At 43.0% G+C, this 16,589-nt stretch overlaps 1 protein-coding gene across 2 annotated transcripts in view; it reads left to right on the top strand.

Annotated features, from left to right (window-relative positions):
- SHROOM2 (shroom family member 2) overlaps window positions 1-16,589 on the top strand; it is a 144,271-nt gene that overhangs the window by 88,695 nt on the left and 38,987 nt on the right. For both annotated transcript variants that reach the window (XM_075263646.1, XM_075263645.1), the window contains 2 exons: window positions 763-3,361; window positions 9,947-10,050. In XM_075263646.1, coding sequence (XP_075119747.1) covers window positions 763-3,361; window positions 9,947-10,050 — 2,703 coding nt within the window. The remainder of the gene's footprint in view (window positions 1-762; window positions 3,362-9,946; window positions 10,051-16,589) is intronic.

The raw sequence follows: 16,589 nt of genomic DNA, 5'->3' as shown, positions 1-16,589 counted from the left end.
CTCACACTGATCCTTAAGGAGTCACTGTAGACCACTGCACATACACAGCAACAAGGTAGCAGCAAACCAAGTATCAGACTGCAACCTGGGATTTTGAATCTGGCGCCACCCGGTTAGGCCTCGCCCCCTAATCACCTACCTTTGAGCTGCAGCCGAGCTCCATATGCCGGCCGGTGGAAAGGAACCGTGTCTCCTGCTACTGCCTGAGGCTCCAGCAGGCAGCAGCGAGGTCTGGGACGTCTGGCCGGCTTACAGCAGCCGCCTGCGACCAGGAAAAGCCCGGGAGAATACCGCCACCGGCGGATTTACATCTATCTAGCACCGGCAAGGCCGTTCAACAGCAACAGCCCGGGGAGCCGGATGCCTCGCACGGTCTCCCCGGCAGCACACCGCTACCCAGGGACTTCCATGGACACGTGCGGTAAGTAACTGATGGTGTCTTCATCCCACAAGGGACAGGAAATGACTGGAGGTGGTTCTAGGAGGGATCTTTTTAAATGGTGTCATTTCCTGTCCCTGAGGGCGGGGATACCTCCAGCTTACTGCCGTTGTGGAAGTCTAGGGAAAAACAAATATCATTGTAACATGTAAATGTACCATATGTACACAAGTACTAATCCCCCATCGACACGTGTTATGGGGAATCTACTTACATATAAGGAACCTTTACATACAAGCATTAGAATGCGATGAGAGAATAGGTTTGTTCGTAAAGTGTGTTGGTAGGAACGAATACTTACAATTGTTTGTTTTCTCTCCTAGTTCATCATCTCACGACTTAACAAACTCTTGGGACCAAACCAACTTGCATAGAACTTCTGGACATTTCAGTTCAGTTGGAAGTATGGACAGTATTGACCAGACCTACCATTTTGGCAGACTATCTACCGCCAAATCTAATAACAGCATAGACAATGTCGGTAACCACAGTAAGAGGGATTCGGCATATGGCTCTTTTTCTACCAGCTTTATCACTCCAGAACATACTCTGTCTAAAAGCGGATCTGCTTCTACTGAAAATATATTGTATAAAATTAATGAATGGGACAGTACAAAGCAAGGACATGGAAAGACTGGTCAGTTTCTACATGAAACCAAGGGGACAGAGGATAAGCATGAACACCAGTCTCCCTCTACGTTCTATGAGAGTACAAAGTCTCAAAGAGTGGACGATAATGGAGATACAAAACATTCCGGGCGATCAAGTTTTGGACCAGTTTGGCATGTTCCTGATAAGAAAAGAACATCATCCTCACCGCCTCCTCCACCACCTCCACTCCGTAGTGATAGTTATGCCGTTGCTAAAACCCATGAGAAACCTTCTCTTACACATACCGAGTTACCAGGCACACAGCACTTTAATGTTGCTAACAAGACCCATTCAAGACTTGAATGGAATTCAGATCTTCCCGATTATCAGCAAAGACATAGTCGAGGACCAGATAGGAGCATAGCCGATGTGAGACGTATCAGTAATTCTTCTTATCAGTCAGAAATTAATTTGGATCGAATCTCAAACTATCAAGAGAAATATCAAAACAATGCACCTCATGCCAATAGATTACAGCTGTCTCAGTCCACCACCGATGTTAGGTTTGCACAACCGTCTTACGGTTACCATCACCAGCGGCAGTACAGTGATGAAAGCACTTTTGTCCAAAATTCAAGAGCACCAGCCTTCATTAAAGCACAACCTCAACAAGTGGCCTTTTATTCCCCGACTCATGAGTTGACGGCAGAACCAACACACGCTTACAGTACGCATCAGTCAAGAATCTCAAGTTCATCCGAAAGCAATATCGGCTTAAAGGTAAAGGGAGACTTTAGTGGACCGAGTCGTACAAGCAGTGTCGGTACCAAGCTGCCGCCTCAGGGAAGCATCACACAACATCAATATCGAGAAGAGTATGGTAAAGTAGATATCTTGGATAGAAGATCCAGTTCTCAAGACAATACTGCCCTAAAGACCAATTATTGTCTACCTCAACAGAACAAGCAGCCTTCACCAGAAAACTGTGAGAAGTATAGTCCTACAAGTACAGGGAAAAGGGATAGTCATTTAAGTAGTAGCGAATGGATGAAACAGAGAAAAAATAGTGACTACTATGAGGGACAATATGAGAGTCAAAATTTTGCACAACCTGACCTTACCAACAGGAGTTTCTCAAGCACGAAGTACAGATCACATTCAAAAGAGTGTTCATGGGATGAAGAGGAAGACAGCAAGATTACACCTCATATTACACCCATGTTACATTCTCTAGCTCAGGAAGGTCGAAATCGCTACGTGAGCTCCCCCGATACAAACGACAAGCAACCGTTCGCAGATGCAGGCAAACAATCACGAAGAAGCGACCGTTTTGCAACAACTTTAAGAAATGAAATTCAACAAAGACGGGCCCGTTTGCAAAAGAGCAAAAGTACAGCAACGTTGACGGAATCAAGCGATGGCGAGAATGCCGAAAACTGGAATCGAGATTCTCTAGAAAATGTCACACCTTCTACTGATGGTTCTTTCTCAAACACCTACAAGAACCATTTGAAGGAGGCTCAGGCCAGAGTGTTAAGGGCTACTTCTTTCAAACGCCGAGATTTAGAACCTAGTCTTGCCGATCCTTCACTCTCTCCAGAACGAAAAAGTCAGGGGTGTAATGTTTCAAAGCCTGTATTACCTCCTGATGGCACGGCTTACCAACTTGACAATATCCAACCAAAGCAGAGTACGGCAAGCAGCAACTCTCAAAACATAGCTCGCATTGGTGGCCGAAAAAGATTTACAGCACAGCAAAAACTGAAATCGTACTCTGAACCGGAAAAGATGAATGAAGTTGGGGTTTATGAAGACAATTCCCAGTTTCAGAATGTCACTCAAGGAACTGTTGGTTCTTTTGCGGACAGATGGAAATTTTTTGAAGAGACGAGCAAAAATACACAACCTCAAACTGCTTCAAAACCACCACCCTCAAATGTGACAGAGGAACCACTTGGTGTCAAGTGTGACGCACACAATGTCAAGAATTACGGAAAGGAATCTACCGAGTCATGGCATGAAAAGAGGTCTCGGGCTGCCTCCCTAGGATTTGAGTATCTACCAGATGGAGATAGAAATCGCAGAGATGAATATCATGGGGTTACCTATAGGTCTACTGATCATATTGCACCACAGCAGCCTCCAAGGTTAGGTACTTTTGCAGAATATCAAGCCTCTTGGAAAGAGCAAAAGAAACCATTAGAAAGGAAAAATTCTGGCCGATGCCATTCAGCTGATAACATCCTTGATGCTGACTTTGACCAGTCTCAAAAATCCCAATACATACATGAGAGGTCAAGATCATCTCCCACCACAGACTTCGACACACAGGTAAGTTTATTTGTACTCCATTGACTAATTTCATCTGCTTTTTTTTGATAAAGGACAGACTAGAGATACTACATACAGGTTTTTACTAAGTGTCTTTGGTCTTCCGGTTGTCATAAAATATTTTTGTTTTGTTTTTTTAAATTAAAATCCAATGCTGAGCTACTGAATTTGTGCACCAGAAAAACACGTCTAGCGCATGTGTTAAATGGTCCCATTGGGGATATTTGATGCAGTTGTATCCACTAAAACATGTATTCTGTTACGTAGATTTAAATGTGAACATATTGTGGATAGATACCATTAAAGGGGTATTCCTACGTCGCATACTCATCAGTCTTCACTGCTGTAAAATCTTCTTTCTTCCTGGTTTCTTGCATCATTTGGTGGGCAGGGTTTCACATGCAACCTGCCGTTTAGCTTTGCCCCCAAATTCGCATGTAGCTCTGCCCACCCATAGTGGACTATGAAGTACAGGCAGCAGCAACTTCGTTCTGTGTTACATCCAGAGACTGCCTGTCTGTGCCATAATGAACACAAATGAGTTAGCTAGCCTGATAACTGGGAGAACAGAAGACAGTTCAGAAATGCAAGCAGCTCCTCTCCCCTATCTGATAGCAGGAGCTAGGTCACATGGTGTAGACACAGGAATAGCTAGAAACACAGGCTCGCTCCCGTGCACTTAGCCCCTCCCCCCTCAGAGCAGCAGATACATCACTTGACTCATGAGCAGCTAATTCAAGGGATGTGTCAACAATGAATTGAATAAAGTAAGATAGTGGACAAACAAAGCAGTGTTGCTGAAGCAGTGTATTTAGGAAAAGTCTTACATACACATTAACAAGCAGTATAAATAGGATCCTTGTGATGGGACAACCCCTTTAAGTTTCCATGACGTTTGTGCTGGGGACCTTCCTGGTGCATACCTTTTAAAGCTTCAAAGAGGACCTGTCTTCTTTCATACATGTCTCTTCCAGTAAATAATTGCATTCCCTATAAAGTGACAATTCTTCCTCTGGTTATTTCTACTGGCAATTTATGAATAAATTGAAAACTGAGAGCAGAGACCTAACTAGGAACTCCTAGGCCCCTATACAAAATCTCCCACAGGGCTCCCACTCATGTGCATATATGAGACTGGTGTCTTATTCTGCTATAATGAGGCCTTTGGACCCCTCAACGTCCAGGGCCTGATAGCGACTGCTACGTCTTCACTCCTTATAGCTACACCCCCGACTGGGACTTGACACACTGGATGTGTCCTCCTCTATAGTCTGCCAGTGTAAAGCCGGTCATACAGATTAGATAGCTATCAACCGAGGGGGGAAAGCCATTGCCCAACAACTTTGGCGATGGCGTATCTCCCCAAGAACACGACTATTGGGTCTTTCGTAGCCAAATGTTATATCTTTATCTCCTTCATCACCTGCTGTTGGAGGAAGTTGGGAGGACCTCACACTCATTGGTCAGCTAATCCTGCCAAAATAATCCAGTTTGACTGATTTACAACAATGTGCACAGCTAGCCTAGATCTGTATGGAGGGGTACGGTCCTTGGACAAGTTGTCGGTTTATTCCTAAATTTCTAGGAATAATAACCGAGGATTGACACAACACAGAATTATAAGAAAATATTATTCAGGATTGTTGCTTCTTGGGGAATACAGACATTTGCAGATATTTTATGGGGATTAAAGAATCCTCTTTAAAACACAATGTATGGATGGAAAGTGGATTCCATGTCAAAATCCCCCTGCAAAAAATTTGTGTGAACATACCCTAACATGTGATGGTGGATTTTTTGCACTGAAATGGGGCAATTGGAATAATCCTCAAGGGTTTTTTGCCTCCCTCTGGATCAACACTGTAAGGTTATATGTTGGATTTGAGGGACTGATGTCTTCATCCAACTTCATCTACTATGTAACATCCTAGTCAATATTCCGTGGGGGGGGGGGGGGGGGGGTGAGCCCGGGGTCGCAGGTTCGGGTGGCGGGGGTTGTTTAGGGAGGGCAAACACAGGGCACAGGGTGGGGTCCATGGGCGCACTGGTTTTGGACGGGCCCACAAGGCAAAGGTGGGGGGCTGGGGCGGCACTGCAGGTGGGGCACGCAAGGGGTGAGGGGGCCGCGGATGAAGTTGCGGGTATAGCTAGTTTCCTAATAATAAGATAATTGACCGTCCATCCACTTCATGAGAATTAAAACCACAACTTGTTCTGTACAAAGGGAACACCTAAGTTATTATTACACACATCTATCACATTTTGTGGTATAAGAGGGTGCGCCTCTTTGCCACAAAAACAGAGCTTTCAAGGTAAACATTGTCAGAGATGGATCTGTGTTTTTATTTCCTGATTTTATTTTTTTTCCGTTCATGAATTGCCAATAAAATCAAAATGAACATTCTGTAACAATGAAAAATGACATTATGTTCAGAAACGCCATAGGATTTCTCCGATATCCTATCTCTGTACAGGGTCGCTTCTTCTTGTTGGGCTCATCTTGGCTGTAAGGCCAAGTCAAGATGAGCCAGGTAAAGAGGCTTCATGTTTCAGAATAAAACCGCAATGAAGGAGCCTGATGGGATCCAACCGTTGACAACTTTTACTTTTGCCTACATTTGTTTGGCTAAACGTCAAATTTTGACAAATGATGAAACTATCCTTTTCTAATTGTAATGTGTTGGATGTTCCAATGTGGCAGAAATTACCATACGGAAATATATAAAGATCTCTGGTAAGGATGTGATAGCTGTGAAAAAAGGTCATCGCAAACCTAACATGTACTTTGTGGGTACAAGTTCAGCTTTCCAATGAGCGCAGCTAAAGTTCAGCTTCAAGTTATAGAAAGTGCTTATACATATAATTACATAGAGCGTATAAACAGACATGCATCCTGCTTAACCAGTTATTGTACAGATGTATTGATCAAAAGCAGGATGGAGAACCTTTCCTGCTCCGAGGGCCACATTGTCACATCATAGCACTCGCTGGTCGAAAAAACTTTCATGCCAGATATTGCAGAAACGCAGAAAATTACAGTTTTTTACACTTAGGCCCCGTTCACACAGGGCACGGGATGGTGTATTTTGGTCCTGGTTTTGACGTGGGAAGTTGTCAGAATAGGACCAAAATGCGCCTGCCGCGACTGTTGCGGTTTCCCGCTCCGGAGTAGGCCCATATGAATGGGGCTAGTCCGGAGGATGCTGTCGTGAGGCGGACGCTGGGGCTGAATCAGTCGCGGAATCCGCCTGAAGAAAGGGACAGCTCACTTCTTTTTTCCGTGAGTGGGAACATACCACTCATGGGAAAAAGGAAGCTAGCGGTCTGCATAGACCTCTATTGTGAGGGGGAAGATTCTGACGTGGATTATATAAGACTTGACACCTTTTATATAAAGTTCAATGTCTTGTTTTCCACCTTAATTGGAGGTGCCGGTTATATTTTCCTTTCTGCCAGATATTGAGGATGCCTCCTTTTTATGCTCAACTTTAGATTAAAAACAATCTACTTAGAAGTCTACCTTGTATGTCTAAGGTTTGTGTCAGATCATGGGCCTGCGGGAGTATCTTCCGACGGACCCGCTGAACCGTGAACCTTTATTATATTTATACATAGCAGCTACATGAGCGTCATCATGCCAAAGTAAATAATCCTAATCAATCTTGGCAATGCCCCCACCTAAGAAAAAAAAAAAAACTCCAGCAAGGTGTGTCCCCTCCACACTGCCAACACTTCAAGATTTCTTCACGTTAGCAGAGACCCAGCATTGTACACTGAAGACGTCACAGACTCTTATTTTTGAGAATGTCCCAATAATTAGAAAGAGAAGTGTTCAAAGGATTTTCTCTTTAAGGGTATGTTCACATACTGTAAATTTGCACTGATTCTGAGGGAGATTCTGCCTCAAGATCGGTGTTCGAATCTGTCTCCCATTGAAAATAATGGATGCAAGCACCCTGCAAAAAATAAGCATAAGCCTGAATTCCGTTTTAAGTCTGTCTGAATTCCTCTTCATTTTCCATTGTGCGAATGTTCCCCAAGAGGGTTGCCCATTGAAGCAAAAAAATCTAATATTCTATGTGATGAGAAGATTGTTTATACAGTATGTAATATAAAAATTTACATTTGCACTATTTATATGATCACGTTTGGTCCTTATAAGGGCTCTATCACTAGATATACGCGCTATGAGCTAAAGATATGCCTGAATAGCCTTTAAAAAGCTATTCAGGTGCTGCTATTAGTTTGTAAAAAGACCCCCCCCCCCTCCCCGTTTGTTTCTTACCTCGGAAATCGATATGCAAATTAACTTGATCGTGCCTCCAAGCCCCTCCTCCTGCTTCTTCACCGCCTCCATCGGCAGTGGTTTCTATTGAAATAACACGCGTGTGCAGTAGCGGTCCCTCCGGTGCGCTACTGCACATGCTCCAGCACCAGCTCGCAATGTCCTCTACGGGAAAATGGCGCTGGAGCGTGCACAGTAGCGTGCCGCAGGCAGCACTACTGCGCACATGCGATATTTCAATAGAAACCACCAACAATGGAGGCATTAAAGAGGCAGCGGTGGGCGTCCAGAAGCTATGATGCTAAGGGGTGCACGGAACGCCCACCGTGCACAATCAAGCTCATTTGCATATCAATTTCCGAGGTAAGAAACAAAAACGGGGAGGGGGGGTGTCTTTTTACAAACTAATAGCAGCACCTAAATAGCATATCATTAGCTCATAACACATAAATCTAGTGATAGAGCCCTTATAGAAGTCTTGCCGCTGTATATTCTTTGCTGAAAGCCACAAGTTATTAGAATTGGGCTAATTCACATTGGGACATTGTTTGGCAGTCTGCAGTAGAAATCCAAGGATCTGGTGATTTTGTCATGGATTGTGATCAATTATCTGCTGACTTTTTTGTGAACATGCCTTTAAAGGGAGTCCACCTCTCCCCCAAACAATATTCTACTTCCACCACTGAGATAAAGAGCATTATATTACAGTGACAGACAACACTCTTTGTGGAGTATATCACTTTTGTAGATTTGGAGAAAACCAGCTTTGCCATCTTCTGCATATGAATCAGTTGGTGCACTGGGGGCGGGCCTTCAGCCCTGGGGGCACTATACTTGCTGCTCAACTAGGATGAGTGCTGTCATAGCAGTGGGGAGGATCAACTATCATTGCATGGGGTGGCACAGGCAAGGGGGTAGGGGTCTGAGTGGGGCAAGATCAGAGCTCCAGGGAGCTGAAGATCCGCCTCCAGTGCACCAACTGCCTGATTTTCCTGAGATTTCAAAGTTATTTTACTCCAAATCCACAAAGGTCACATACATAACAGAAGTGTGTTTTATATCACTGTAATGTACGCTGTAAAACATGGGAGGGTTGTAGTGGAGCTTTCATGTCCTTAGGCACATGCGGTTTTATATAGCACTAGAAAGCCGACCGTTATAACGGCACTGATCTCTCCCCACTGTCAGAAGGGCGCTCCTGAGAGTCTAGCTGGGCTGTGAGGAATACTCGTCCATACACTAGTACTGGGGAGACTTAGCGTCATGGCTGGGCGGTAAGGAACGTCCCATCTGACAGTATAGTGCTATGGACGAGTACTGTCGGGAAGGGGGGGGGGCGATCCTCACAGCCCAGCTAGACTGTCAGGAACGCCATTCTGACAGTGGGCAGAGATCGGTGACGGTATTAGGGCAGACCTAAGCCTAGGGGTACTGATAAGACGCCTGAATGCAGTGAAGCCCAAGTCCACCTGTGTAGGAGCAGCCTCCAAGAGTGAAAGTTAGTTTATCTGAGGGGGAAGGAGCAGCCTGATAAGTGGAGATAGAAGCATGTTACTCTTGCAGGATATATTACAAAGGTATCGCCTTTATAAATGATTTACGCCCACTTTTTTTGTATAGTCACACACGGCAAGATTGTTGCAGAAATGACTTTGCTCACATGAATGGGTATTTCATCAATCCACCCCAGCTGCAGAAACATTCCCATTCAGATGCATGAAATAGATATTAAATAGCAGAAATTACTGCAACAAATGTGGCTTGTATGAACATGCCCTTAAAGAGGATCTCCCATCTCCTCAAACATTTGACCTGTCATAGTGACGTCAAGCGTAATCAATGGGTGGTCTACCTGCTGAGACCCCCGACCATTTCCGAAATTTAACCTGTGAAAATCTTGCGTTTAGTTTATCATCTAGATGACTTTCCTAACGGTGAGAATAACCAAGTTTAAAGCCCCTTGTCATATTTATGGCGCTGCATTTCTGCAATACTTTTTGAAACAAGTGACTGCAAGTGCCTGAAGTTTTCTTGGCCCTGCATCTTGTGCTGTTTACACGTTCCTTCAAGATAAGAGCACAATGAATAATGGCAAAGTCACAGCAAATCTGTTCAGGGAGAGTCATGTGGTACATTGCTACACTTCCAGCCAAGCCAGCATGATAAGACAGCATACTATTGGCTTCATGCACTCCGGAGCAGACCAAACCCACAAATACAGGCTTCCATAATAACAGATTTTCTCCATCCTGAAACTTGATGACTGGGTGTCTGACTGTGCTTTGAAATGCTTTCTGCAGGGAGCAGCGGCGGATTCAACCAAGCAGACGGCCAGCGAGAAGGAAAATGCTGAGAGCGCTCGCCTGACACACTGCAGCAACGACAGACAGGGCTCCTCTGGAAGGTAAGGTGCATGCTGTTACCAAGGCAGAAGTATGCCAGCTATGTCACTTACACGTCTCTATTCTAGCTGCACAATGGCAAATCCCTGCACCGTAAAAGCCTGACATGTCATTATGGACCATAAAAAGCAAGGATTCCCTCTGAATATTTAAGGGAAATCCCGGGATCTCTCAATTGCTCAGGTTTTTTTTTTCCTGCATGCTTTACAGAGCTGAAATCCACACTGTTTACTAAGAGGGTGATCCCGATAATAGCACTATAGAAGAGGATGGCCATTTTAGAAATGACATGTCTTATCCTTTTATGTGCACATCCCATTCCCTGATATCATGTTGTCTATTCTAATGTTTTTGTATGTTTTTGTAGGTAGTATTAGATTCATGTACGCCGCATAGAGTAATATTGTATTCAATTTCTCATATACTGAATCATACATGCAGAAAAAACGAGTAAATTCCATTCAGAGAACATCCTGTGTGTCTTGCACAATCGGCCCTTGTTCAGAACAGAACCCTGTTTCTGCTGCATGTATAGATGTATTCTCCCTTGCCTCCATTTGATTTCTAGATCAGTGTAGGAGGCATAAATGACTGTCTAGAATAACCGTGCATGGGGTTGTTTGCTGCTTTCTAAGCAGCGTCTGATATGTCTAATCCACCCACTGAGTGTTTTAGTGGCTGAAAGACATTTCTACTCCTGCCCTGAATGTAAAACGACATGAATTTATTTTTATGAACGATTTGTGGAATGCGGTCTTATACATCAGACCGCTTCTGTATTGTAGAGATAGGACTGGTCTGTGCAGAATTAAAGAGCTGGATGGAAAGGGTTCACATAGTAACATTTGTATGACCAGTCATGGACTTCCAATATAGAGGTGTTCTAAAAAACATATATGTATATACACACATATATATATATATATATGTGTGTGTGTGTGTGAATATATATATATATATATATATATATATATATATATATATATATATGTTCAAAATTTTAGGCATGTGTAGAAAAATTGCTGCATAGTAAGTCTACGGTTACGCCAGCGCTGTGAAACCATTCAGGGATTCCGTCCCCTATGCAGCATTTTCCGTAGTTTTCAGGACGGAGACCTGGCGAACCCCATTATAGTCTATGGGGTCCACTTGTTTCCGTGGGTAACTGCATTATAATCAGATTGGGGTTTCCATATTTCAGACCCGGAGAAAGGAAACCCCAAAGCTAGTGTGAACCCAGTGCTAGAATTCTTTCAGAAAAAGAAGTCTTAACCGTTTATTCATGTCAATGAACAAAAATGATCAAATCAGTATTTGCCGTGATCACTTTCGGGGGAGGAGTCCTGGAAGTGATAATATGGCCCCCGCAGAACCCTGATCATTCAGTCTGTCTAGGATTATATGAAGAGACAGAAGGATTGGAGCAAGCCAATATCCACAGACCTGTGCTTAGGTCTCCAAGATGTCTGGAACGATCTCCAGGTCTACAAGTGTATGTAGAAGAATTGATGATGTTTTAAATACAAATCAATATTGACAAGATTTAGATTTCTCTTTCTATTCATTCACTTAATTGACAGAAACAAACTATTAACACTACACTGGCAGAGCTGATTGGACAAAGTCAAACCACCACCATGGCAACACCCAGTTGTCAATTTATTCATACATGTCAAGGAGGAGTAACAGAGGAATCACACTAGAATAGATGTAGATTATTTTACGACGAAGAACACAGCAATTTACTAAAGTAGTCACGACAGGAAAACCAGTGTTTTTAAAAATATTATATGTAATACGTATTTGTGTGTACATATATATATAAACATATATATATATATATATATATATATATATATATATATATATATATATATATATTTTATAATGCGCATAAATATATATATATATATATATATATATATTATATTAGTTTGCTTGGACATAACTTTTTATGTACTGTCTAGCATTGGCAACACCATTACAGATTACGCAGTGCTTTACCAAGAAGAACCATGCAAATCTATCTAGTGACAACATGCCAGATTAGCAGATTTTCGGGACTCTTAGGTGCTAGATTGGTAGAGCTTTTCTGTTTTAGGTAATTGTGCAGTCATCAGTTTATGCAACACTAACCCAGAAGAGCAATGGACAATTCATATTCCCTTATGCTAACCTCGAGATAACTTCAGCAAAATATTCTAATTGAGAACATGTATGCTACTGAGGGTATGGAAACTGGAATCTGCTGCAGTCCAGCGAGATCATTATTGGAGTCTTTACTGTGTATGATAGAAGCAGGTACACTAGATTAGGTCAATACAGGCACTTACATTGGGTTTCCCATAAACTTTTCTTTATTTCATTTTGTAGACAATTAAAAAGTTAAGCGTTTTTTTTTTAAAAAAAAAAAATTTTGAATTTTAAAGATTTTCTCTAACCATCTTAACGGTGACTGCATGAAGCTTCTATGGTCTGGGACTTGTCAGAAACCGAGCCATGAGTTCCTTATTGTAGTCAGATTGTGAGGCAAGAACATAAAATGGGTGAGAAGATAACCTGGCCACAATAAGGACATCATGGCTGGGTTAGAGAAAATCTATAAAAATTATATGTTCTCGCTCACGAAAAAAAGAAGCAAGCTGCCCTTTCTTCATGCAGATTCTGCGAATGATTCAGCCCCGGCGTCCGCCTCACTGCAGCACCCTCCGGACTAGGCCCATTCATTTGGGCCCACTCCGGAGCAGGAAGTCGCGGCAGGCGCATTTTGTTCCTATTCTGACGCGGTTCCCGCATCACAATCAGGACCAAGATACGCCATACCGTGCCCTGTGTGAACTAGCCCTGAGGCCCCGCATTGTGGAAAAGCAGCGTTTTTCGTTGCAGATTTTGCTGCAATTTTTTGAGCGCCAAAGTCAGGAATGGAACAGAAAGGAAATGTCTAAAAACTTCCTTTATATTTTCCATTCCATTGCAAGCCACTCCTGACTTTGGCTCAAAAAACTGCAGTAAAGTCTGCTACAAAAAAATGCCATGTTTTCCCAATATTAGGCTTTGGGCCTTAAAGGTTATTCCGACCTGAAAAATTGCAACTCAAAATATTTAAAAATAACTTAAATAAAAACCCTGAATTAGGGCTCATTCACATCTGCTCCCCGGTCTCCGTTTTGCAGGTTTCCGTTCCCTGCCCGAAACTGGACAGGAGACTGAAACCTGCAGTCATTTTTCAAACCCATTCATTTGAATGGGTTTGGAAAGTGTCCGGCCGTGAGCGCCGGTGAGCGTTTTCTGCGGTGAATCCATTTTTTTTTTTTTTTTTTAACCGGACACTAAGTCAGACATGTAGAACTTTGTGTCTGGTTAAAAAAAAAAGGTTTGTGCCGCGGAGACCACAAAACGCTCACAGGCACTCACAGCCGGACACGGTCTGCCAGGTTTTCGTCTTCTGTAGGGCAGAAGACTGAAACCGGAGATCGGGTGCTGGTGTGAACCCAGCGTTATACTTCTTTGTTTCCAGTTCTCTACTGTAGTCCCTTTGGTTATGTCCAACCCCACCAGTCAAATATCGATGGTACCTCCATATAGACAGACCATATGCAAATGTCCATGTCCTGGAAAATCCTTTAAACTTGTATCACTGACCTGTTGTACTAAGGCATAGGAGAGATCTTGTGTCTGTACATTTGACGATAAGATTTCTTGGTATACAGCTGATAACTATCTGTGTATATGTATACTATAGCCTTTCTAGAATGGAGATTATCAGCACCTCTGCCGTGACCACTGGAACCTGGCAACTGTCCCCATGACATAACTATAAAAACATTTCATTATATGGATTCCCTTTGTACATAGACACATTAATACCTTGTACCAGAGCAGACTTCCCGTGCAGCAATGGCAGCTATTGTTTACCTAGAGTAAACCGCCACATGCTGGAATAACTAGTAGCCATATACTACTCATCATCTGTCGTTTTATTTCTCCCTGGTTATGACTATGACATATCACATGTCCCAAATAGTGTAGAATCTGAAGGCCTGACAATCTATTTGACACTACAGACAGTAAACCATTGTACGGACACATCTATAAGCAATGACGCCATTTTACACAGCCTTTAATAACTGTGGAGGGACTGAGAACATGTAGACATTACACAGAAGATTACAGCTACAGGTCCAAACGTCATTCATGGGCACTGAAGGAACTGCTGCATCTTGTATCCCCCAGAGAGATCCTCGTGGGGTTACAATCTGTGGTCCCTCTGAGGTTTCATGGGAGGAATATTTAGCTGTGGCCGTGAGGGCAGATTGTCACTTGCCCAGGATGGGGGGAGGGGGTCACAACCTTTTGTTGTCAGCAGAGAAGGTGCTCAAGGCTTTGAGGGGTAGACATTTTGAGTTTATGGCTAATTCTGTTGACATATGGTTTGTTACCCCATACACTGGACACACAATGCGTTTGGTCCTCCGCAACTTCCTCTGCAGTAGCCACCAGGCTACCATCGTGCAGGCACGTACACACATCAGTCTGTCACTCGCCACCCTGTGGTGGGGGACCGCTCCCTTTAAAGGGGTCCTGTGACCTCTCCTGATATGTCTATTTAAGTAAACGATTGTACCCCTTTAGTATAACATTATGGGACATCTTTTCTTGTAACTCTGTGTTCCATTGTTGTTCCTTTTAGTAATTAGCCATATGGGTGTGTCCTTTCTACAGTCTGATACTGTCCAATCAGGGCAGACTGTGCAGGGACACGCGTCAACTGTTAACACCCATTTGACAACCTATTATAACAGGGAAACGACACAACATAGTGTTACAAGAACATATGCTCCAATAGTATGGGGAACGCCATGGTTTACTAAAACAGCCATGATGGGAGAGGTGACAGATTCCCTTTAAGAATACACTAGACTCATATACGGTAGATGCGTCACCCTTGACTTCACTGTGGCTAAGGACTCAAGTTTCTCATTAAACTAATTTAATTCAGTTTTGTGACATGCTAGAAAGACCGTGAAACACAACATAACCCCTGGATGGCCGCACATAAACACTTCTAGCATATCCCTTTCACTAAATAGTATCGTCTTAAAACGCTAATCCATGTAGTGACACATCTGTCCATCCCCGAGAAAGGGAAAGGAAGGACATATCTATATGTGCTCACTGGAATCTGTAGAATACATACTGAGAGATCGATTGAAAGGTCAGTGTTCCCTTATATAATATATTCCCTATATAATATATTGATATCATAGAAAGGTCTTGGGTGAAGTCAATAAGGTAAAAACACCATAAAAACAGAAAATTCAGAAAACATACAATTTTATATGAGAAGTGTAGATTGACGGCCGTTCTTATGAAATACTCCCCCTGTAGTAGAATTAACTTGGGAATTCTGTGTATGGGTTTACGGAAGAACAGTATTCGTATAGCGTTGAATTAAAGCGGCTGACCCTATGGAATATTTCACTTCACATCAGACGGCGCTGGAATCGCTTGTATATAGTTAATGCCCTGTAGAGATCCTGCAATATCCTAAATTAGCCGGGGAATATCATTATGTGCCTATGTTACAAGCCATTGTGTGTAGGAGTGAATCGCATCCAGTGTCCTCGGCGGCGAGGTGGGGGCTGTAATAAGAGGGCTGGTGTTTGATTTGACAGGACAGCAAACATCCTAGAATATATGTGTTTTTTTTATATACACGCCACATGTTTTCCTTTAGCATACCAGTGTGCAGAGTCAGATTTATTTTGCTATTTTAACTTTTTGTGTTTTAATTGAAGCGAATGGTAGGCATTTCTTTACGCAGACGCAGCCGTCTCAATGGCTGACACCAAGTTTTTATCAGCAGAAATGTAACGCAATAAGACCTAGAAGTTAAAGATCTGCGGAAATTAAATCTCTAAAGCAAATAGAAAAAATCCAGTCCCTATGTGGGGAAATCCAGCCAAACGGATCTTCTGATAGTCCTGATATAGAGTCATGGGAGAAGATATTATCGTGGAAATCTTTCATTTCAGACCACCACTGGTTTCCACAGTAACATGTTATATGGAGCACAAAACCCTCTTTACACGGCTCAGATATTTCTGTTTCTGACAATCTGAAATGTTCTAAGCAAGGGGCAATTGATTTATTGAAGATACGCCCGTAAATTGTTACCCGCTATAGGTTCCCTCGAAAAAGCAGGACAGAGTCAATAGTAGACGAGCCACACAGAGCTTCCTTAGTGCCTACATGGTGGATGGCACAGCAGCCGAATCCCGGCGGATCCTGCCGCAAAGCCCTTATTCAAAGGTCACAATAACCGATAGGGTTGTTTTTTTTTTGTTTTTCTTTTTTATTGTAGATTGTGGGCCCCATATAGGGATCACAATGTACTTTTTTTTTTCTTTCCTATCAGTATGTCTTTGTAGAATGGGAGGAAATCCACGCAAACACGGGGCGAACATCCAAACTCCTTGCAGATGTTGTTCCTGGCGGGATTCGAACCCAGGACTCCAGCGCTACCAGACTGCTGTGCTAA

The sequence above is a fragment of the Leptodactylus fuscus genome, chromosome 2 (assembly GCF_031893055.1).
Source record: "Leptodactylus fuscus isolate aLepFus1 chromosome 2, aLepFus1.hap2, whole genome shotgun sequence".
In the NCBI taxonomy this organism is placed as follows: domain Eukaryota; kingdom Metazoa; phylum Chordata; class Amphibia; order Anura; family Leptodactylidae; genus Leptodactylus; species Leptodactylus fuscus.
The sequence above is the reverse complement of the archived record's forward strand: the minus strand, read 5'-3'. Positions and strand labels throughout refer to the sequence as shown.